General features: G+C 39.4%; 1 protein-coding gene across 1 annotated transcript in view; it reads left to right on the plus strand.

The window, feature by feature from the left end:
- Positions 1 to 1,595: 1,595 nt before the first annotated feature.
- Positions 1,596 to 24,632, plus strand: part of DCK (deoxycytidine kinase) — a 28,621-nt gene continuing 5,584 nt past the window's right edge. The window contains exons 1-5 of the mRNA XM_055434983.2: positions 1,596 to 1,980; positions 6,425 to 6,540; positions 20,348 to 20,541; positions 21,751 to 21,898; positions 23,607 to 23,722. Of these exons, the coding sequence (XP_055290958.1) occupies positions 1,890 to 1,980; positions 6,425 to 6,540; positions 20,348 to 20,541; positions 21,751 to 21,898; positions 23,607 to 23,722 (665 nt within the window). The 5' untranslated portion in view covers positions 1,596 to 1,889. The remainder of the gene's footprint in view (positions 1,981 to 6,424; positions 6,541 to 20,347; positions 20,542 to 21,750; positions 21,899 to 23,606; positions 23,723 to 24,632) is intronic.

Consider the following 24,632-nt stretch of genomic DNA (forward strand, 5'->3'; position numbering starts at 1 on the left):
GACATTCAAAAATTCAATATGCGTTTGTTAACTGCTTTGTTATATAGTGACTAAGTCATATTCGACTCTTTTGCAACCCCACGGACTGTAGCCCAAGATGTTTCTTCTGTGCATAGGATTTTCCAGGCAAGAATATTGGAGTGGGTTGCCATTTCCTTCTCCCGGTGATCTTCCTGACCCAGGGATGGAACCCCATCTCCTGCAGTGGCAGGAGGGTTCTTTACTACTGAGCCGGCCAGGGTGTAGGCATGCAAGATTAGTTAAGCTTATTGTTACGCTGAACAGAAACCTCACTGTAGGGTGGAGAAATTTTCCCTCTTAGGTGCTAGCCTAATAATTAAATTGACATTAGACAGATTAACAGGAGAAAAACAATTACAAAGGGGAGCTCCATAAACGGAGAAGGAACTGGCAACCCACTCCAGTATTCTTGCCTAGAGAATCCTGTGGACAGAGGAGCCTGGTGGGCTGCCGTCTATGGGGTCGCAGAGTCGTACATGAAGCGATTTAGCATGCATGCATGCAATGCATGCCCCATAAAAACATGAGTAAATGAAATAACTAAAGCACGAAGCCTTTATACCTTGTAGACAAACAATAAATTTGTGAAGAATTCTCAAGATGAAGGAGAGTTGGCTTTGTGTAATAAGTCGATAAAGCAGTAACAAGTTTTATTTATCCAGCCTTCTCTGCCCTAAATTCCCAATCTCTGGGGGAAAGTGTGCTTTCTACCCTCCTGGTACACGGAGGGTACCGTTCACAGCAGAGGTTTAGCTCCTGTTTCCAGGAAGAACAAAGGACAGTCAGAGTGTCCTTAATTCAAAATAATACGCCAATGTGGCCAACTTGGGGGTGGCATATCTGCTCCCCTTCAGCGTAAACGGGGCATCCAAACCAAGATATGAGAGATAAAGGCTTCTTCTGGTGTGGCATCTAAATACGTAAATTCCCATCCCAGTTCCACTCACTGACTTTGAGATTTTCAACAAGTAGCCCCTCAGTGCCTGTTTGCTGCTGCTGCTGCTGCTAAGTCGCTTAAGTCGTGTCCGACTCTGCGACACCATAGACGGCAGCCCACCAGGCTCCCCCATCCCTGGGATTACTCGCTGATAAATAGTAGGACCTCTGGCACTTGATGCTAGTTAACCAACGAAAAACCTTCGAAATAAGGTCTGGCATGCAATAATACTGCAATACATTCTCTGAGGACTGGATCGCCCAGCGCCACCTGGTCTGATGACGGTCTTCCCCTCGAAGGCTGAGCACAAGGATAATCCGTTTTGATCTTTGTACTATGCACTACCTCTCCCCTGACGAGTTCAAAGCTTCAAGCTCAACCAGTTCGGTCCAGAGGTTCAGAAACCACAAGCCCCACGGGACAAGCGAGTTCCCCAAAGTCCGGCCGCCCTCGATAACGAGGGGAGGCGGAACCCTCCACCCTCGCGAGCCCTTCCACCACCGGCGCCCGCCCTGGGTTCTCGGAAGATCAGGGAACGCCCGCCGCGTTCTGGGAAGAGACGCACCTGCGCGCGCGCGGCCCCGCCCCCTGTTTCCGCTTGACCCGACGCGCAGGGCGCGCACGCGGGAGCCACGCCTATGGCGGGTGCCGGCCGAGGGGCCCTCGGTGGGATCGCCGATTTAGGGGCGGGCGGGGGCGTGGCTTCGTCGCTGGGCGGGCGGCCACGCCGCGGTCCCTCCCCCATCGGCTGCTGCCTCCGCGCGCCAAAATCAAACCCGCCGATCCGCCGGCCGGAGAGTCTGGGACAGGAGAGACTCCAGCCTGCGGGTCAAGGCGAGTTCCGCGGCGGCGTGAACCCCGGCGCGCGCACCTGCGGCCACCTCCAAGCCCTCCGTGCCTGAAGCTCTCGGGGCTGCCAACAGGACAAGGCATGGCCACCCCACCCAAGAGGAGCTGCCCGTCTCCCGCAGCCAGCTCTGAGGGGACCCGCATCAAGAAAATTTCCATCGAAGGGAACATCGGTAAGGGGCTTCGGGAGATGTTGGTCCCAAAGCAGGGGTAGTCGCGGCTGCGGGGGCTGAAGCGCCCCTTCGCCGCATCCCTGCTACTCCTCCGGGGGGGACTTTCCTCCCAGTCTGGTCCTGCGCTTGTGGACGCGACCCCGAATTCCTAAATTGCCTCCGAAAGCACCCCTCTCTGCCCTCCCTAGCTTCCCTCCCATGCCCCGAGGGTGGTCGCAGCCCCTGGGCGTCTGGCTGCGGGCCTAGGCCTCCGGGCCTTGTGAGACGCGCTTGGAGTCCTTTTCAGCCTCTTAGTTGGGATCGTGCAAAGGGAATGGTTTTGTTCCGTTTGTTTTTAATGATGTGTCTATATGTCAGTGCTTGAGGTGCAATTTACATAGGCTAAATGATCCTTTTTTTAGGTATAGAGCTCTATGAGGTTTGACACACATAATAATGTTTTACCTCCACCAGGATCACAATTCAGAACATCTCCATCACTGCAAGAAGTTCCCGGTACTTCTTTGTGGTCATCCCTCTCTCCATTTCTATCACCTGACAAGCTCTGATGTGATTTCTATTCCTGACAATTTTGCCTTTTGCAGAATGTCATGTAAATGAAATCATAGTGTGTAGCCTTTTGTGTCTTGCTTCTCTAATTTAGCGAATGCTTTTAGATTTATTCATGCTGCTTATATCTGTGTGTTTGTGTAGGGTTTTTTTGTTTGTTTGTTCCTAGTATTCCATTGCGTGGGTATACCACAGTTTCTCTCTTCCACTTGTGAACATTTGGATTTTTTTCCAGTGTTTAGATTATGAATAAAGTTGCTGTAAACATTCAAGTACAAGGAAAGAGTTTTTAAATGATCTTGGCAACATGGATCACTCACTCCCCAGCTAATATACAAGTGAACATTGGGTTATGATTCAAAGACCACTACTATTTCTGTTCTTAATCCAGATGTCATTTTACAAGATACAAGAGAACTTCCGATTCTTCTCTATTTCTTACCTCCGGAAACTTATGCCTGATGCTTCCTGTTTTGATAGGATTTTGTTTTTTTTGGTTCCAAGTTAGGTACTGGCCATTCATGCATACAGCAATTTTTAAAAATTCTTACCATGTTCAAAGCACTTGTACTTTAAAAAGGCAAAGCAGACAGGTGCTTTAGCAGCATTGCAAGTAATAAAAAAACCTGAATACAGCCTCAAGGAGGGCATTTTGTTTCTTTGCTCCAGTGTTGAGACAACAGTTGGAAAAATCCATGTAACAGACTCTCATTTCTTCTTAGCTAGGATACATTCTTTGAAGGTAAATGTTTACTAGTATGATTTTACACAGCTACTTATTGATATAGAATACCATATATAAAAACGAGGAAGTAGTTGAACAAAGCCATTTCAAAAGTAAATTTGAATGAACAACCTCTCACCTCTATACCACAATTCCTTCCCTTTCCTAAATCCAGTTAAGCAATGTGTCATACCTAGAAATTTACTTCCTTCCCAGCATTTTTAGTCTTCTCAGCACCTGAAATGATTTCCTAATTTGTCACCCCATCTCCAGTTTCTTTAAATTCGTCCAGAGTTTTCCTTCTATATACAAATATAATGGTGTTAACCACTGCTTAAATCTCTCACCTCCCTGATACTTAACACTGGAAGGAGTTGCAAACTCATGGCTTACATTTACACAATATTGGGCTGCTCAAATTTGAAAATAAAAAATTTTAATTAGTTACTGGCATTTACAAATGTTGAGATTTCCCATTAGCATCTCGATTTTTGGCTTCTCTTGAAAAATCTGAAGATCTGGTAACACTGCATTTCTGTAAAACAACCGTTTGCTATTTGGATAGTATATGTCCCTCACAGTTTTCCCTGATACTGTGGCTTTGTCAATTTCTATTTATTAATGGTCTTGTACTGTTGTTCATATGCCCCTCTGCCTTATTTGCTAAACCCAAGTAAGCTGTAAGTGGTAAAGAATCTGCCAGAGTATAGCAATACTCTTAATGACACTCTTAATCTCAGTGCAGGAGACTTGATTCAGTTCGTGGGTTGGGAAGATCCCCAGGAGGAGGAAATGGCTACCCACTCCAGTTTTCTTCCTTTCCTCCATCTAACTCAATGAAAGAATGGTGAGCATTTTACATGCTTCCATTCACCATTCTTCTGCTGCTGCTAAGTCACTTCAGTCGTGTCTGACTCTGTGTGACCCCATAGATGGAAGCCCACCAGGCTCCCGCTTCCCTGGGATTCTCCAGGCAAGAACACTGGAGTGGGTTGCCATTTCCTTCTTCAACGCATGAAAGTGAAAACTGAAAGTGAAGTTGCTCAGTCGTATCTGACTCTTAGCGACCCCATGGACTGTAGCCCACCAGACTCCTCCGTCCATGGGATTTTCCCATGGAGTACTGGAGTGGGGTGCCATTGCCTTCTCCGCACCATTCTTCTAAATGCCTTAATTGTTTCTGGGTTTACCCTCTTCACGTGAAATCTGTGGTCACCATTGTTTTTCCTATGATTAAACCTGATGATCATCTAGTTTATCCTTAAAAGATTTTCTGTCTATTCTGTGGTGATAATAAGACTTTCATGTTTTGCTTCTCAACTATTCTCTGTGTTACTTTCTGATTGCCCATCCCCTTTTTTTCTCTGTGTGATCCTTTTAAATTCTTCAGTTTTTTTTTCTTTTTTTCTATTGACCTGTGTAATATTTCAAGTTTGATTATAGTTCTCCAAGTCAAAAGTAAGTTCTTTTTGCCCTTTGGATCTAATTTATAAGGAAGAGGAAGCTTTGCTGCTGTTGCTTTTTTTGAATAGATTTATCTATGTGTGTGTTCATTTGTCATATATATGGAAAGAGAGAGAGAAAACATGCCGACCAAAGATGACTAATATAATCACATTTGGTAACTTCAGATAAGAAGGGTGTGGTGTCATTAAGAGTATTGCTGCTGCTACTGCTGCTAAGTCACTTCAGTCGTGTCCGACTCTGTGTGACCCCATAGACGGAAGCCCACCAGGCTCCCCCATCCCTGGGATTCTCCAGGCAAGAACACTGGAGTGGGTTGCCATTTCCTTCTCCAACGTGTGAAAGTGAAAAGTGAAAGTGAAGTCGCTCAGTCATGTCCGACCCTTAGCGACCCCACGGACTGCAGCCTACCAGGCTCCTCCATCCATGGGATTTTCTAGGCAAGAGTACTGGAGTGGCTTGCCATTGCCTTCTACACTCTGTCAAATTCTTGGTCAAGAATTTCCTTACTGTTAAATTGAATGAATTTCCAGATAATTTTAAAATAGAGAATATATGTCTTGGTTACATCTGAACTGGTTTCTTTTTTTCCTCCAAGATATTTAAGAAACTAGTGAATGATCAGGGAGAAGTAAAGTACATACAATTTTTTTTTTTAAGGAGTTGGATAGAGTGCACAGAACTGTGAAAGGGAAACAGCAGAAACATGGCTATTGCTTGTAGGAAGTACTTTGCAAAAATATTTTTAAAATTTCTGTTAGCCAGAGTGTCATAAGATAATTAGTATCATACAATAGTAATCATTATTTCCCATCCTGAAACTCTGGATTAGATGCATCTTTATGTTAATTTTTGGTTTATTTGGTTGTTTCTAGATTGGTTTTAGATCAGAAAGACCCAAGTTTGTTTGTAAGTAGAGTGAATAGAGCCAATAGAGAAGAAAATTTTGAAAATGCTGAAGACTGGAATGACTGCCACTGTAGTAATAGTTTATTATCACAGCAGTTTCTATGAGGAGGGTGTTGTTATTACAGTCTCCATTATATTATGAGGAAACAGGCTCTTAGAGATTCAGTGACTTTGTCCCAAATTGCAGACTTACTTAAGTGGGCTGCTGCTGCTGCTGCTGCTGCTGCTGCTAAGTCACTTCAGTCGTGTCCGACTCTGTGTGACCCCATAGACGGAAGCCCACCAGGCTTCCCCGTCCCTGGGATTCTCCAGGCAAGAACACTGGAGTGGGTTGCCATTTCCTTCTCCAATGTGTGAAAGTGGAAAGTGAAAAGTGAAAGTGAAGTTGCTCAGTTGTGTCCAACCCTGAGTGACCCCACGGACTGCAGCCCACCAGGCTCCTCCATCCATGGGATTTTCTAGGCAATAGTACTGGAGTGGCAAGTGGGAGAATACCCTTAACTACTTCCCACAAAGTTATCTCTAATTGTTTTTTCTAAGGAAAGTAAATCTAGGTCTTGGATTTTTAAAATTCTGTTCCATAGCTTTGGTAAACTTAAAACATTAACAAACAGATGTGCATATTAATACAGGTGGTCAGGGACTCTTAACTTTTCATTAAAAAAAAAATCTGAGAGAGTTTAGAAAACTGAATGTTTTTCTTTTTTGTATTGTTTGCTATTATAAATTTTGTAAAAGCTGATGACTATCTTGGCATTTTTGTTTCCTTCCTCAATTTCACTTTTCCTCTCACAACAGCTGCTGGGAAGTCAACATTTGTGAATATCCTTAAACAAGTCTGTGAGGACTGGGAAGTGGTGCCTGAACCTGTTGCCAGGTGGTGCAATGTTCAGAGTACTCAGAATGAATTTGAGGTAAGAAAATAAACTTTATTTAATAAAATAAATAATTTTGGTTTAGACAAACAGTTATAACCTTGGATTTTTTTTTTGTTTGTTTTTTCCTTTTCCAATAAACCTTTTACATATAGTTTTAAGTCTGTATCTTCATTTGGGCAGTCATTATGTAGAAGTCTGTATATATATATATATATATATATATGTATACACACACACACACACACACCAGGGCTTCCCTTGTGGCTCAGCTGGTAAAGAATCCACCTGCAATGTGGGAGACCTGGTTTCAATCCCTAGATTGGGAAGATCCCCTGGAGAAAGGAAAGGCTACCCACTCCAGTATTCTGGCCTAGAGAATTCAATGGACTATATATAGTCTGTGGGGTCGCAAAAAGCCAGACATGATTAAGCGACTTTCATTTTCATATATGTCTAGACATTCATTGAACTATGTGCTTAAGATTATGCACTCCATTGCAGCTAAGTCGAATTATAAAAGTTTTTAAAAATTAAAACGTTTAAAAAAATGTAAATTCCTTGAGTGTCTTTTTACATTTTATTTATAAACAAGAAAAGCAAAAACAGCTACTCCATGCTGCTGCTGCTGCTAAGTCACTTCAGTCGTGTCCGACTCTGTGTGACCCCACTGACGGCAGCCCACTAGGCTCCCCCGTCCCTGGGATTCTCCAGGCAAGAACACTGGAGTGGGTTGCCATTTCCTTCTCCAATGTGTGAAAGTGAAGTCGCTCAGTCGTGTCCGACCCTTAGCGACCCCACGGACTGCAGCCTACCAGGCTCCTCCATCCATGGGATTTTCTAGGCAAGAGTACTGAAGTGGCTTGCCATTGCCTTCTCCAGCTACTCCATCGCTGAATTTTGTTAGTTTATATTTTAAGACTTTTATCTTAGGCAGCCATTTATTTTTGTACTTTCATTCTTGTCAGACTTTTATCTGCACACAGGTTTCAGTTTCCCAGCACTAACCATCCTACACTGCAAATGAGGAAGAGGAAATAATAGTTACATTCCTTTTTTTACAGGAAACTGATTTTTTTATTGTATTCATATATGTGTGTGTGTGTGTATGTGTGTGTGTGTATATATATATATATGAAGAAGCAATGAGATCTGATTATTAAGATTTTCATTTCTGGAGAAATGAGAATTGAAATTGAAAGCAGCATAGCAGAAATGGAAAAATGGAAATGTGTGCTAGAAACTTACTTTGTTAGTCTGAGGAGGACAGAGGTATTGAAAAGAAAGTTTAGTTTAAAAGTGTACCTGTTGTTATGAGAACTCTAGGAATAATAATTGAATGTTTAAAATGTAAACCATATATATAGGGAGGGATCACTAACCAAGATACTGTGCAGACTGAGGATACTGGCTTTGTATAACTGCAAGTGTTTTCTCACATGCCTGTTTACTAAGCGTGGTTAGTAGCTCACTACATTGCAATTCATTGGATAGTCCAGGACTAAATCCTGAAGGGACTTCCTTTCGATATGGACTCCATGTTCTAAGAAATGATATTGCAGTCTGGTCCTAGAGGAAAGGCAGAATTAGCCATAAGTACCCACTCCAGTGTTCTTACCTGGAGAATCCCAGGGACGGGGGAGCCTGGTGGGCTGCCGTCTATGGGGTCGCACAGAGTCGGACACGACTGAAGCGACTTAGCAGCAGGAGCAGAGTTTTAAGTGGGTAAATTTATTTGCTTCTTTCAGCATTTTTTTTGACATACGATACAACTAATATAAAAGTATATGAAACCTATGTACAGTCTGAAGAACAATTTGAAGGCTAACATCTTTGTAACCGTCATTCAGGTCAAGAAATAGACCATTACTTTCTTGTTCATAAAGTCCCTGTTCTTCTCAGGTCACATTATCTCCTTCCCAAGGATAATAACTCCTAGGGGTAATCACTCACATAAAATAGCTCTTGTAATTCTTGTGATAATTTTTCTGCTTTCTAAAAAGAATTTAATGTACATGAACATATCTCTAAGAAATACAGTTAGTTTTGTCTGTTTTTTAATCTTATATAAAGACATCCATTTGCATTCCTTTTCTTCTTGCTTCTTTTGCTTAATAAATTTGTGAAATTTGCCTATATTGTTGCATGCAGCTATAGCTTGTTCATTTGCATTACCATATGGTATTCAGTTGTATTCATATATTACTATTTGTCCATTCTATACTTTTGATTGGTTTTTGAGTGGTTCCTAGTTTAGTTGCTGTGAAAACAGCCATGTTGTGACTATGAATCCTGGCGTACACACGCAAGAGTTCCTTTGGGAATAAGAAGTTAAATTACTGTGTGGTGGGGTATGTGTATGATGCCTATTTCCTGAAGTGGTTTTACTGCTTTACATTCCCCGCAGTGTACTCAAGCTGTCATTAGTCCTTTCCTGTGCCAATATTTAGTGTTGTCCAGCTTCCTAAATTTTGTCATTCTGATGAACATTTAATATCTTTTATGTTTTTAATTTGTATTTCCCTGATTGCTATTGAAATTGTGCTCTTTTAATTAATTTATTTGCCATTTGGATTTCTTTTGTGAGGTCCCTTTTCAGATCCTTTTGCCCGTTTTCTTTTGGATATTTGGTCTTCGCTCACCGTCCATTTCTACCTCGTAAAGTATGTCTTGTTACATCTTTGATAGTGCCCTACTCAAGTGTGCTTTTATTTAGGAATGAGAGACCTGTGTTCTAAAAATACTCTTTCTCCTCCTCATCAACTGTCAGTGCAGTAATTCTCAGGGGTTAGGTAGAAAGTAGCCAAATTAAACCAGTGTGAGAAATACAGAAAGCATTCTTTCATTGGGAGAATGTTAGACTAGATTGGATTAGGTGACCTTCATTGAAGTTCTGTTCCCTGGTGGCTCAGACAGAAAAGAATCCGCCTGCAATGCTGGAGACCCGGGTTTGATCCCTGTGTTGGGAACATCCCCTGGAGAAGGGAAAGGCAACCCACTCCAGTATTCTTGCCTGGAAAATTCCATGGACAGAGGAGCCTGGCAGGCTACAGTCCTTAAAGTCACAAAGAGTTGGACACGACTGAGTGACTAACACTTCCACTTCTAATTTTAGTATCATAGCTTCTAACTCACACTAAATACATGTAACTGGTTTGTTGGCATGCTAAATGTCCGCCTTTCAGTGTACCTTACTTTTTGGGCGGGGGGCTGTGCTTCGCAGCTTGCAGGATCTTAGTTCCCCAACCAACTACCAAGAATTGAACCCATGCCCACTGCAATGGAAGTGCAGAGTCCTAGGCACCGGTAAATTCCCAGTATACTTTATGTTAACCAAGCACACAGGAGCATATACAAAAACCAAAATGTCAGCAATTTTGATTTGCAGAGAGAAATATTGTTAGATTCATTGAAGTAGGTCAGTTCATTTTCTATATAGGCCCAGTAGAAGGAACTCTGTATCTCAAAGACTTGGGGTACTTTTTCAAACAGCAAGCAATCCTTTGAGAATTTTAATATGTGGGATGCCTTCTGGTTAATAGTGAGAACCCTAGTGAATTACTGTTAGTGTTAGGAGTGTGTTGAACCCTTTAGTTGCGTTGGAGAGGAGAGGTTGAAAATTTTGCATTAATGTACATGGGGAGACAATTTATAATAAGAAGGGTGTCTCCTAACCTTAGAATCAGTGCTCAGGGGAATTAGTTATATTTATCTTAGTGACTGATATCATCAGACTATGTGCACTGATGCATCTGTCTCCATTCACATTGGTTTCATGGATCTGATATTCATGTTTATGGGCTTGAGCATTTTCTTCCTGTGTAGCACAGTCAGAATTTCAAACTTTCTTTTTAACTACCATGTAGACGATCCAACACAGTTAATGTTAACATAGACCTTTTTTAATACATACTTTCATCAGTTTCCTGTAATCCAGCCATGTCTCTACTATGTTACAATTTGATTACCTACATTGGATTTTGGTGTACATTCTTGGAGATAATGTTATTTTTGTGTGTGTGTACTTAAGACTCTTATATTGTTAATCCTTTGTATTTCTAGAAAGTTTTAGACTGGAGGGTAGTATTTTGGGGATAAGGTAGTGGAATATGAGGGTAGTAATGGGTGGATGTGTTCCCAGATCTTATTTTTTTCCTGCACCTCAAGAAATGGAGTTTCTTCCTTCATCCTGGGGCCGTTCTTTTCAAGTCCCATCCCTGACCTCTTCCTTGGGATTTTGATTCCCTAGTAGCTCAGACGGTAAAGCGTCTGCCTACAATGCGGGAGACCCGGGTTCGATCCCTGGGTCGGGAAGATCCCCTGAAGAAGGAAATGGCAACCTACTCCAGTATTCTTGCCTGGAAAATCCCATGGACTGAGGAGCCTGGTAGGCTACAGGTCCATGAGGTCGCAAAGAGTCGGACATGACCGAGCGACTTCGCTTTCACTTTTCACTGTCCAAATTGCAGCTTCCTTAGCATGCTGCCAGTGGTGAGAAGTAGACTGTCTGCAGACATGACTCTGGCAAGGCCATTCCACTTTGAATGTTCTCCTTTTAATCACACTTCTTGGCAGTAGCTGTAGCATGGGAAATGTTGGGTTGTCAGTACCTCTGATCTCTTCCCCTAGTCAGTAATTTAATTTGCACCTGCATGTTTAGCTGGTTTTGTTTTTTCACCTGCCACCTAGTGGCTGAAGTGTTGCTATACTACCGATGTGCTGCCACCAATTGTAGCAAAATAGTCAAAAAGTACCTAAAAAGATTATGTAACCTTCCTACCTTCTCCCTCCCGTGATAAATTATCTTAAAATCATATGACCCAGATGACTATCAGTCTTTGTGTTAAAGGTTTATTTCAAATAGCAGTTTGGTTTATTTGGTGATTTATGTTACTATTTAGGCCCAAAAGCTTTGATTGAGTTGCTTTCTTTTAGCTTATTTTTGAGATATACAGACTGTTAGGAAGATGTTATTACTGTTAGTGGGCTGAATTCTTTTGAGAGATCTTTGTTATTTATTGTGAAATGCTATTTTACTTTCATCTAACACTTCATGGGAAATAGATGGAAAAACAGTGGAAACAATGTCAGACTATTTTTTTGGGCTCCAAAATCACTGCAGATGCTGATTGCAGCCATGAAATTAAAAGACGCTTACTCCTTGGAAGGAAAGTTATGACCAACCTTGATAGTATATTAAAAAGTAGAGACATTACTTTGCCAACAAAGGTCCGTCTAGTCAAGGCTATGGTTTTTCCCGTGGTCATGTATGGATGTGAGAGTTGGACTGTGAAGAAAGCTGATCGCCGAAGAATTGATGCTTTTGAACTGTGGTGTTGGAGAAGACTCTTGAGAGTCCCTTGGACTGCAAGGAGATCCAACCAGTCCATTCTAAAGGAGATCAATCCTGGGTGTTCATTTGAAGGACTGATGCTAAAGTTGAAACTGCAATACTTTGGCCACCTCATGCGACGAGTTGACTCACTGGTAAAGACTCTGATGCTGGGAAAGGTTGGGGGAGGGAGGAGACGGGGACGACAGAGAATGAGATGGCTGGATGGCATCACCGACTCGATGGACATGAGTTTGAGTGAACTCCGGGAGTTGGTGATGGACAGCGAGGCCTGGCGTGCTGTGATTCATGGGGTCGCGGTGAGTCGGACACGACTGAGCGACTGAGCTGAACTGAACACTTCTTACCACTGAGAAGTCACTGAAAAATTAGTAACTCTGAGAAAGAAAGGATAAAATATACTTATCTGTGAAACAATAGCATATTTTTTGATAAATCATTCTTGAAAATTAATTAAGAATGCTTGATAAAGTACCACTCATACCCTTGGAGATCGCCTAACTTTTGTCAACCCTTTTATGATTATCTTGTCTACCAGACTCTGGTTGTTTTGACCAGACTTAACTTGATTGAACTTGCAATGTCTCAAAGGTTAAACTAGAAGTAAAAGATAAATGATTTTGTATCTTTACTTGATAATTCTTGTTTTTACTCATCTTGGCAATAATCTGTGCTTTCTGTAAAGTCATGAAGTGTTGTCATGAAGTGAATTATAGATATAAATACAAAAACAGATTAAAGTTACCCCTAATCCCCCCACCCCATATGTAACTTTTATATAGTTGAGGTGATAATTTATTATATCCAACTTTGGCAGGTGAGTGGAGATACATAGTTTTAAAGAATATGAAGTAGTATGTGCTTATTGTTCAAAATTAAGATAATATCATGGACTACCAAGGAGGGAAGTAAAGCTTACTTAGATCTTACTTGAACCAACAATATATTATTTTTTACTTTGCTTTTCTTTCCTATAATGTTTGTGTCAAAGGAAATTGAAAATGTTATTAAAAGTTTACTATAAATGATTTCTAAAGTCAGCCTAATTTATTGTGTGCATGTACCATTATTTACTTAATCAAGTGCCTAATAGTTGAATGATAGCCTATTTCCTTAGCACTGTGATAACCATCTTTGTGGTTAAATCTGTGTTTTGGATTATTTCTTTAAGATAAATTTTCAAAAGTGTAATTAAGTGGACCCATGGATACAGAATTTTTAAAGTGAGTGTAGCTCAACTGCTTTCTAGAGATGTTTTATTAGTTTTTATTTAATGTAGTTTGACCCTGAGGCATTCATATTTTTAATCTAAATACTTTTTGGAGGGAAAAAACACTAAAATTACACTCAGTTTGGTAAAGATGATACACAGTATATTTTTGATAGAACTTCTAATGTTTTATTCTTAATTGCATTCAGAAAACCAGCAGTTTCAAAACTTGCATGCATAAGATCAGAAGAAAATAATTTTGTATGGGCTCTTACTTTGATTTTTCTGAAGAACTAGAAAATGTTATCCTGGCTTACTGTTCAGTACCATGTTAAACCAAGAGCCAAAAAGTAGCATCTTCAAAGCTGTAAAATTATGTTACAGATTTTTTATTTAGTTTTAATTTAAGCATGTGTATTTTTACAACAACTAGCTAATTATTATTATTTTTTTTGATTAGGTGATGAGTCAAGATTGGTCCTCTAAATTATTTTCATATAGCAGATTTTGGACTTGCTTTGGGCAAGAGAGATGACATTTATTAGGAAATCCAAATAAAAGAAGACCTGCAGTCTTTGTGTGATTTCTGTTTTTTTTGTGGTAAAAAATACATATAAATTTTATCATCTTAACGATTTTTAAACACACAGCTCAGTAGTAGTAGTAAAGATATTTACATTGCTATGAAACAGATCTCTAGAAATTTTCATCTTGCAGAACTGAAACTCTATATTCATTAAACAACTCTTCTTTGCTCCCTTCCCCCAGCTCCTGGTAACCACTACTCTACTTTCTGTGTCTATGAATCTGATTACTTTAGAGACCTCATACAAGTGAATCGTGCAGTATTTGCCATTTTGTGACTGGCTTATTTCACCTAGCATATTGTCCTCAAGTCTCTTCAGAAAAGGCTTCAAACTTCTGTTCACTCTCTGTTTTGTAACAAACCTGCTTAATTTTGCATTTATACCCTATTTTGAATGAGTGAGTGAAGTTGCTCAGTTGTGTCCGACTCTTTGCGACCCCGTGGACTGTAGCCCACCAGGCTCCTCTATCCATGGGATTCTCCAGGCAAGAATACTGGAGTGGGTTGCCATTTCCTTCTCCAGGGGATCTTCCCGATCCAGGGATCGAACCCGGGTCTCCTGCATTGCAGGCTTAAATATATCAGATAAATTTAAGGTAACACTTGCTGCTGTGTTATTTTTATTCAGTTGCTAAGTCATGTCCGACTCTTTGCAGCCCCATGGAGTGAAGCATCAGGCTTCCTGTCCTTGATTGTCTCCCGGAGTTTGCTCAGACTCATGCCCGTTGAGTCGGTGGTGCCTTCCAACCATCTCATCCTCTGTCCTGCTTCTCGTCCTGCCTTCAGTCTTTCCCAGCATCAGAGTCTTTTCCAATGAGTTGGCTCTTTGCATCAGCAGGCCAAAGTATTGGTGCTTCAGCTTCAGCATCAGTCTTTCCAATGAGTATTCAGGGTTGATTTTCTTTAGGACTGACTGGTTTGATCTCCTTGCTGTCCAAAGGACTTTCCAGAGTCTTCTCCAGCATCACAATTCGAAAGCATCAATTCTTCGGCACTCAGCCTTCTTTATGGTCCAACTCCCACATCCATGCATGACTACTAGAAAGATGATATTGAGTGGATGGCATACCGTGCTGTGACTCAGAGACCCATGAGTGTGGCTCATCTAACCTCTCAGACAGGGCTTCAACCTTTAGTGTTCATTAGAGTCCCCTGGAGGACTTGGTAAAGTGAAGATTTGGGCCTCATCCTCAGTTTCTGGTTTAATAGGTCTGGCAGGGGTGCTGAAAATTTGCATTTCTTGCAAAGTGATGTTGATGCTGATGTAATAGGGGCCATACTTTGATACCCCTGCCTTGGAGTTGAAGTTGAAAACCTCTGCTCTAGAGTCTTGATGTCTTTTGCTTCCAGTTGATGAATAAACAAAGAATCATCACCTTTGAGAGGTTTTTATGGCCCTTGCCTGGACATGATATACATTGCTTCTGCCCTATTTCCACTGACTGGAACTGTGTCTCAAGGCTACAGTTAATTACAAGGAAGACTGGGGAATAAAGCCTAGCTGTGTGACCAGGAGGAAAACAACCTGGTTTTATGGAACATGTAGTGGTTTCTGCCACCACAATTTCCAAATGGAAGTTCCTGAAATTTATTTGTTAATATAACTTAAACTCAAATGTACCATGTTTAGTTAAATTATGTGGAAGTTGTTGAAGTTTATTTTAAAGTTAATGGTTATTTTAGGAAATTCCCTGGCGGTGAAGTATTAGGACTCTAGGCTTCCATTGCAGGGGAATCCCAGTCAGGGAACCAAGATCCCACAAGCCATGTGATGTGGGGAAAAACAAAACAAAATAAAGTTAATGGTTATTTTGGTAACAGGTATTTGTGCACCGAAGACAACTTGAAATAGCCTAGACAGTGATAAGACAAAAAAATTGTCTTTCATGGTTAGTTTTATTTATAAAAATAACTCACGTGTATTTTCACCAGTAAATTTGGTTTATGTCTTTGGTGAATTCTCTCGTTTAACTATGTAAAGTTATCCATGTCTGAGATAAAATTATTAAAATACAGAACACTAAATGAAGTCGCTCAATCATGTCCGACTCTCTGTGACCATGTGGAGTATAGCCCACCAGGCTCCTCCATCCATGGGATTCTCCAGGCAGGAATACTGGAGTGGGTTGCCATTTCCTTCTCCAGGGGATCTTCCCGACCCAGGGATCGAACCCAGGTCTCCCGCATTGCAGGCAGACGCTTTTTAACCTCTGAGCCACCAGGGAAGCCTCTATACAGAACACTTAGCACCATAGTATCTGAATATCTCCCTTTAAGAAATCAAATGTAAGTATTGTTTATAGATAAGGATATAGGCTTTACTTAGAGGTAAAGATGCAGGAGACCTGGGTTTGATCCCTGGGTTCGGAAGATCCCCTGGAGAAAGTAATAGCAACACACTCCAGTATTCTTGCCTGGAAAATTCCATGGACAGAGGAGCCTGGTGGGCTGTAGTCCACGGGGTTGCAAAGAGTAGGACACAACTGAGCACTGAACACTTTGTTTATAGATGTAACTTCAATATGTAATAACAGAGCAAAGTTTTGGAAAAATATGGCTTTAGAATCAGTCTTAGGCTTGAATCCTAGTTTTGCTGCTTACTAGATTTATTGATATTAATGAGTTATTTAACCTTTTTGAATCCCATTTCTTAAACCTATAAAATAGTGACAGTAATGACTCATAGAGTTGAGATAATGTGTATAATCTTTTTATATAGTCTCTGGTATAAAATAGATAATAAATGATAGGTTTTATTGTAATTATCATTAAAATTGAAGTGTATTTTCTTATGAAGGGATATTTTGAATAATGAACTTATTCTTCAACAGATAGTCTCTATTTTCTAATTTACACAATAAAAAAGTAAACTTTTAGGAAAACTTAGATATGCCCTTTGTGTTCACATTTCTAAGCATATTCCTTCTAAAAATATGCCATGAAAGCCAAGGTAATGCAACCAGGAATAGAGCAGACTAAATCAAGACTTAAATTTTGTGTTTTGAATTAACATTTGTACTGCAGAGAATTTCATAATACATGAATACCACTACTATTCTGCCCCTATTTTTTAGTATCAAATACATCTAATTCCTTTAATGAAGTGAAAAACTTGTTTAACCTGTATTTTTTATTATTTGAAAATTAATAATTTAACATTTGTATATTTAATACTTAAGTATATTTTTAAGATGTAATTCACATAATATTGTGTTAGTTTCATATGTTCAGTATATAGTGATTCAACACTTGTATGCATTGTGAGATGGTCACGGTAAGTCTAGTTACCATCTGTTACCATACAAAGTTAATACCCTGTCATTGCCTTTATTTTCCTTTCTGCCTTCCTTTCATCCCCATGACTTACTTATTTTATAACTGAAAGTGTGCACCTCTTGATCCTTTTTCCCGTTTCAACCCCTGCCCCCTACCTCCCTTTCACCTATCTGTCCTCTGTATCTGTGAGTCTGGGTTTTTGTTTTGTTTTGTTTGATTCCTCCTGTAAATGAAATCATATGGTATTTATTTTTGTCTGACTGGTTTCACTTAGCATAATACCTTTATTATGCTTATGTTAATGTTACAAATCGCAAGATTTTGTTTTCTTTCATGGCCAAGTTGTCCATTGTATGCATATACTATATCTTTATCCATTCATCCATTGACAGACACTTAGGTTGTTTCCATATTTTGGCCATTGTAAATAATGCTGCAACGAGCATAGGGTACATGTATCTTTTCATATTGGTGTTTTTGTGCCTAATACTTATTTATTTATTGTTCCAGATATTTTTATGTGTGTTAATGGCAACTTGTGTTTAACTAACTTCTCTCATGAATCCATCATCAGTGTCCATAAAGTTGTCTCTGTTACTGAGAGTAATTTTCAAAATGCCATGCTTACCAGGGTAGGAAAATAAAATATACACTAGTGTCCTCTTTATATAACCAACTAAACAAAAGTTTTGGTTGAGTTGGTAAGCTTCATTTAGCTGGAAGCATTCAGTTGTATGAAACATTTTCTCCCTGGAGGATGGTGAATTAGTAGACAATCCGTTTATAACTAAATTAACAAAAGTCCTGGAACCTCTAATAAAAGTACATTTATTCTTTAAGCAGCTTGAGAAGGCAACTGTTACACCTTTATTTCAGTTCATCATCTGCTCAGTATTTTTATTTTTTATTTTTTTGCTCAGTATTTTTAAACAGACCTATTGTTGACTGTTGGCCTCTTGCCATTTTATGCTTTTCTTTTCCTTCCAGTTTTGAGAAGTTTCACTTAATTTTGTGGTTTGTGGTATGAAATGTAAATTCTGCCTCACAGCGCCACGTGTCTGTGTGGTTTTTAGTTCTTAACTGAAATTTTAAGATCTGTTGTAGTATTTACACTTCTGAATTTTTTTTTTTTTTTCCTCCCTCAGAGGAAAAACACCTACTTTGAGCATGATCTTTCAAAAAGTGTTCAGAGGCATTTATTTGAACTAGGATTGAGAATAAATGGCAAGCCACTCCAGTACTCTTGCCTAGAAAATCCCATGGATGGAGGAGCCTGGTGGGCTGAAATCCATGGGGTCGCTAAGGGTCAGATGCGACTGAGCGACTTCACTTTCACTTTTCACTTTCACACATTGGAGAAGGAAATGGCAACCCACTCCAGTGTTCTTGCCTGGAGAATCTCAGGGACGGGAGAGCCTTGTGGGCTTCCGTCTATGGGGTCACACAGAGTCGGACACGACTGAAGTGACTTAGCAGCAGCAGCAGCAGCAGCAGTAGCAGCAGTAGCAGCAGGATTGAGAATAGGAATTAAGCGGTCATATTTTATTCCTTGAAAGTTAGTAAACAAGTTTAAGATTTACAGCTTTGGGGAGAACATTTATATAGCTTGATACAGAAAAGGCTGATGAACCCTGGGTCCTCAGTTTTGTTTTTTCTTTCTTAGTCTGACAACTAATATCAAAAGTTTTCTAATATATTGTTACCATGCAATCTATTTTAATTTAGAAAAAAAGAAAATACTGTCACTCTGAGGAAGAAATTTCAGTGGCTTCTTTTATAAGCCTGAAATGTTAGCGTTTGCTGACCTTGACCTGTAGTAATGAAATGGCAGTGGACAGATGCTCAAATTTGCTTTCTATATTTCTTTTGCAAATCAGAGATTCATTTAGGGTACCATTTAGGGTGTATATTGTCACCCTGCTTATTTAACTTCTATGCAGAGTACATCATGAGAACCGCTGGGCTGGAGGAAGCACAAACTGGAATCAAGATTGCCGGGAGAAATATCAATAACCTCAGATATGCAGATGACACCACCCTTATAGCAGAAAGTGAAGAAGAACTTAAGGGCCTCTTGATGAAAGTGAAAGAGGAGAGTGAAAAAACTGGCTTAAAGCTCAACATTCAGAAAACTAAGATCCTGGCATCCTGTCCCATCACTTAATGGCAAATAGATGGGGAAACAGTGGAAACAGTGGCTGACTTTATTTTTCTGGGCTCCAAAATCACTGCAGATGGTGATTGCAGCCATGAAATTAAAAGATGCTTACTCCTTGGAAAGAAAGTTATGACCAACCTAGATAGCATATTAAAAAGCAGAGAGATCACTTTGTCAGCAAAGGTCCGTCTAGGCAAGGCTATGGTTTTTCCAGTAGTCATGTGTGGATGTGAGAGTTGGACTATAAAGAAAGCTAAGCACCAAATAATTGATGCTTTTGAACTGTGGTGTTGGAGAAGACCCTTAAGAGTCCCTTTGGACTGCAAGGAGATCCACCCAGTCCATTCTAAAGGAGATCAGTCCTGGGTGTTCATTGGAAGGACTGATGCTGAAGCTGAAACTCCAATACTTTGGCCACCTGATGCAAAGAGTTGACTCATTGGAAAAGACCCTGATGCTGGGAAAGATTGAAGGCAGGAGGAGAAGGGGACGACAGAGGATGAGATGATTGAATGGCATCACTGACTCAATGGACATGGGTTTGGATGGACTCTGGGAGTTGGTGATGGACAGGGAGGCCTGGTGTGCTGCGGTTTTTGGGGTCACAAAGAGTCGGACACAACTGAGTGACTGAACTGAACTGAACTAGGGTACCAAGCCTCTTTAAAAAAAAAGATTACTGGATTAAATCAGATGTTCCCTAGCATAAACTACTTTAATTCAGACTATATAAAAATCTAATAACAAGAAATTGGCCATATAGAGTAGTCAAGAGGATGCTGTGGTTTAAGAGAGATTAGCAAATAGATACTGCCTAGGTATCACAGGAGTTTTTCAGTGTGAAAGGAATACTGGAAGGGACCTAAGATGACCTTGCCTGTTTAATTACTTAAACACATAGTATTCTGTCCAGAGGAGGTGCTAGGATAGAAATCTGAACAAATCTGTGAAACATGTTACTAGTAAACTTTTGTGATGTTTTGTAAGAACAATAAGTGATTTCACTGTTTCCAGAGGCAGGTGTTAATGTCATTGTTTTTGATTTGCATTTTTCCAAATTAGCCACTTTGAGCATATTTTCATGTGACTATTGCCCATCTGTATATCTTCTTTGTAAGAATGTATATGCAGGTCTTCTACCCATATTTTGATTGGGTCGTGTTTTTTTTTAATTTATCTAATTATTTTTTAAACTTAAAAATAGTAAAATAGCCCTACTGATCATTACTTTGCTTTTTGTCTCTTTTTTCAAATTCAAAATAGGAACTGACAACATCTCAGAAAAGTGGCGGGAATGTTCTTCAGATGATGTATGAGAAACCTGAACGATGGTCTTTTACCTTCCAGTCATATGCCTGCCTCAGTCGAATACGAGCTCAGCTTGCTGCTCTCAATGGAAAACTCAAAGATGCAGAGAAACCAGTATTATTTTTTGAACGATCTGTGTATAGTGACAGGTATATAAAAATGACCTTACTTTTCAGATTGGAATCTTGGCTTAGACCTGGACTTTTCCCCCTGTTTCCTGGGGATCAAAGGAACAACAGACTCAGAGTAACAGAGATTTGAGATGAAAAATGACCATTTAATACCTTCAGCAGTTTGATACTAATGGCATTAGGGAAGTTCTAGAATAATTTCTGGGCTTCCCTGGTGACTTAGCGGTAAACAATCTACCTGGCCAGTGCAGGAGACGTGAGTTCGATCCTTGGGTTGGGACAATCCCCTGGAGAAGGGAATGGCAACCCACTCCAGTATTCTTGCCTGGGAAATCCCACGGACAGAGTTTGTCAGGCTGTGGTCCGTGGCATTGCAAAGTTGGAAATGACTTGGTGACTAAACAGCAACAACAACAGAATAATTTCTAGCTGCCATGGAAACTGGTGGGGTGTGGTGGCAATCTCATCTCTTTGAAATTTGCAGTTTTTTTTCTTCCAATCCTCTTAAAATTCTTATCAGCTCTGGTTAAATCTGGATCCCTATTCTAGACTTGCAGCTGGAACTAGGAGGTCAAATATCTCTGAAGGGGGCTTAGAATTACCCTGCTTATTATGTAAGTATTTTTTTACTAGAGTTAGCTCAGAACTGAGGTTCTCAAACTTTAGGACCCCTTCCCATTCTTAATAATTATTAAGGAGCCCAAAAAGTTTAGTATACTATTGATTTATGTTATTAGAAATTAAGATTGAGATATATAGAAACATTTATTAATTTATTTTAAATTAGAAATAGTAAATCCATTACATATGAACATGAAAAAGATACTTATGAAATTATATATTTCAAAAAAAAATTGAGAAGAGCAGCATGCAAATCTCTTTAGTGTCTAACTTAAAGTCAGATGGATTCTCATTTGTGCTTCTGTTTTTAAGGTATTTTAAGCTTTTGGTTGAAGTACAGTATATAAAGTAATCTGGCCTCTCACAGAACCCCTGGAAGGGTCTTGGGGACTACCAGGGGTTCTCACACCACACTTTTGGGAACCACTGGCAAGAACATACTTTCTGTAGTTCAGAATATTCTGTTTTTTTTGTTTTTTTTTTTTCTTGCTAACCAAGTCATTATCTGCTGTGGGATTTAGAAGAATGTTTCATGTCCATTTAGTAGATCAATTTTCTCTTTGTGCTTTTTGGAAAGAATTTGTGTTGATACAGAGTCTCTTTCAGGTATATTTTTGCATCTAATTTGTATGAATCTGACTGCATGAATGAAACAGAGTGGACCATTTATCAAGACTGGCATGACTGGATGAATAACCAGTTTGGCCAAAGCCTTGAACTGGATGGAATCATTTATCTTCGAGCCACTCCAGAGGTGAGACAATAAAAATTTGTTGGATCTATTGAAGACTTATTAATAGAAATCCTCAGGTGTGTAGTGAAGTCAATTCAGTTTAGAATTGCCCCACCTCCAAATTAGGAATTCATAAGTGTATAGATGGAAACATTCTGTTTTCCTAAGAAAACTACAAGGCCACATTTGGAAGTTCCACATTTTTTCCTCAGTTCTAGTTTTCATTATTCTTCCTGACTTTTTCAAGGCCTCTTATCTATCACAGCTATGTTAAGAAATTTGCTCAAGCAACTCCTGGAATGTAGGTTTCATGAGTTGGGACTTTGGGTATTTTAATTACAGTCGAATTTCCAGGACCTAGAACTGGGTCTAGGTACATAGTAGGAGCTTAGTAAATATTTACTGAATAAGTGGCAGAGTTGATGGAGATCCACGTCAAGAATCCTTTATGATTGTGGCTTGGCATGGGTGGATAGAAGTAACTATAGTTGAGAGGAGACTTAGAGGACCCTTGTCATTTTGAGTTAAGGGAGCTCACTCGAAAATGTGCCTTTTGTGATAGATTGTTAAGAGCTATTTTTACTTACTTATGAAATTATGTAATGAATTCAGAAAGACCCAGTAGATAGATGCCTTTCATAAAACCACCCTAAATAAAAGCTTACGTTTGTTAAGAAATTTCTGGTTTTGGTGCTTGCATGCCCGGTTTTTTCTGTTTTTTCTTCCTCTTTCTTTCCTAAGTCACAAAGTAGGCTCTGGTGAATGTCAATGTCATGACTTCTCTTCTGAAAGAATACTGTGTTGCTATTGAAGATGAATTTTCAAAGAAACTAGGTTTCTGATACCAAGGGATGATTTTATTCCTCTTTTAGTATCAAGTAGCCAGAATTTCAACCCACTCCAGTGTTCTTGCCTGGAGAATCCCAGGGATGAGGGAGCCTGGTGGGCTTCCGTCTATGGGGTCACACAGAGTCGGACACAACTGAAGTGACTTAGCAGCAGTAGCAGCAGCCAGAATTTAACCATACCAATTTTGAAATTCACTTTTATTTTTGAAAAGAATTTTTGTTTTTAATTTATGAAAATAATAAATACAAATATAGAAGAAAAAACGTAAAGAATACTAATAGTTTCATTTTGCCAGAAACATTCATAGTCCACATCTTAAAGTCTAACACAAAACTTTATTTCATCAGTATTGTTTATGATATCTTTTGATTAGAGGACCATTTACTTATTTGAAAAGAGAGGATTTATAATTGAATTTGAAGCACATTTTGTATGCTGAAGTTAAAAAATATTTTTTAATTTTATTGAAGTATAGTTGATTTATAGTGTTGTGTTTAATTTTTGCCATACAGCAAAGTGACTCAGTTATACTGGTATATACTCTTTTTCATATTTTTTTCCATCATGGTTTATCACAGGTGCAATTTTTTGTTTTTTAACCAAACTTATTTTATACTTTATATTTCAAGTATGGATGCCAAAAGTTTATAGACATATTTTGATTTATTTTTGAGAGTAATTCTTGGTTTAGAACCACCAAATGGGTGAAAAACCCAAGGAGGGAAAGATGAACTATTCCATTTTCTAGGAAAAACAGATTTTGGCTAGCATAAATAAAGAGACACTACAGAAGAAAAATTTAATGGCAACTGACAAGAAAATTATTTGTTTCTTGCCTCCACCACTTTTCCTACCCCTTTCTTACTGTTTTTGCTTTTAGAAATGCTTGAATAGAATATATTTACGGGGAAGAAATGAAGAACAAGGCATTCCCCTTGAGTACTTGGAGAAACTTCACTACAAGCATGAAAGCTGGCTCCTGCATAGAACACTAAAGTAAGATTTCCTTATTTACTATTGATTTTAAATTTATTTATCAAATTTTAATCCAAAACATGTACAATTTTTTATTTTCAGTCATTTATATTAGTATTGTAGTATCTCTTAGAATTAAGTGTGAAATTTGACTCTTTATTGCAACAAGATCCCAATTTCTTGAAGTTTTTATAGCTAATCTCCAGTCGTATTTACAGCATAGTTATATGGAGTTCATGTTAAGGAATAAAATAAGAGATATATCTGTATGCATTATTTAGGTACAAACATACCTTGTTGCGGGCTTCTGAGGTGGCTCAAACCGTAAAGAATCTGCCTGCAATGCAGGTGACCAGGGTTCAGTCTCTTGGTTGGGAAGATCCCCTGGAGAAGGGAATGGCTACCGACTCCAGTATTCTTGCCTGGTGATTTACATGGACAGAGCAGCCTGGTGGGATAGAGCCCCTAGGGTTGCAAAGAGTTGGACACAGCTGAGCAAATAACACACACACTCACACACTCATACCTTGTCATATAGCACTTCGCTTTATTGTGCTTCGCAGACGTCGCATTTCTTATAAATGGAAGGTTTCTGGCAACCCTGTGTCAAGCAAGTCTTGGCACCATTTTTCCAATAGCATTTGCTAATGTTGTGTCTCTGTGTCACATTTTGTAAATTCTTGAAATATTTTAAACCCTCAAACAGCAAAAAGATTGTGACTCACTAAAACATCAGATGATAGCACTTTTTAACAAGAAAGTATTTTTATGTACATTTTTTTTAGACATAATGATATTGCACATTTGCTGTACTGTAAGATAGTATAAATGTAACTTTTATCACCATGGGGAAACCAAAAAAATGTGTGTGACTTGCTTTGTAGTGGTATTTGCTTTGTTGTGATATTCATTTAATTGTAGTTATCTGGAA

This window comes from Moschus berezovskii, chromosome 5 (assembly GCF_049115385.1).
Source record: "Moschus berezovskii isolate FMDL1 chromosome 5, NW_MosBer_1.0, whole genome shotgun sequence".
Lineage (NCBI taxonomy): Eukaryota > Metazoa > Chordata > Mammalia > Artiodactyla > Moschidae > Moschus > Moschus berezovskii.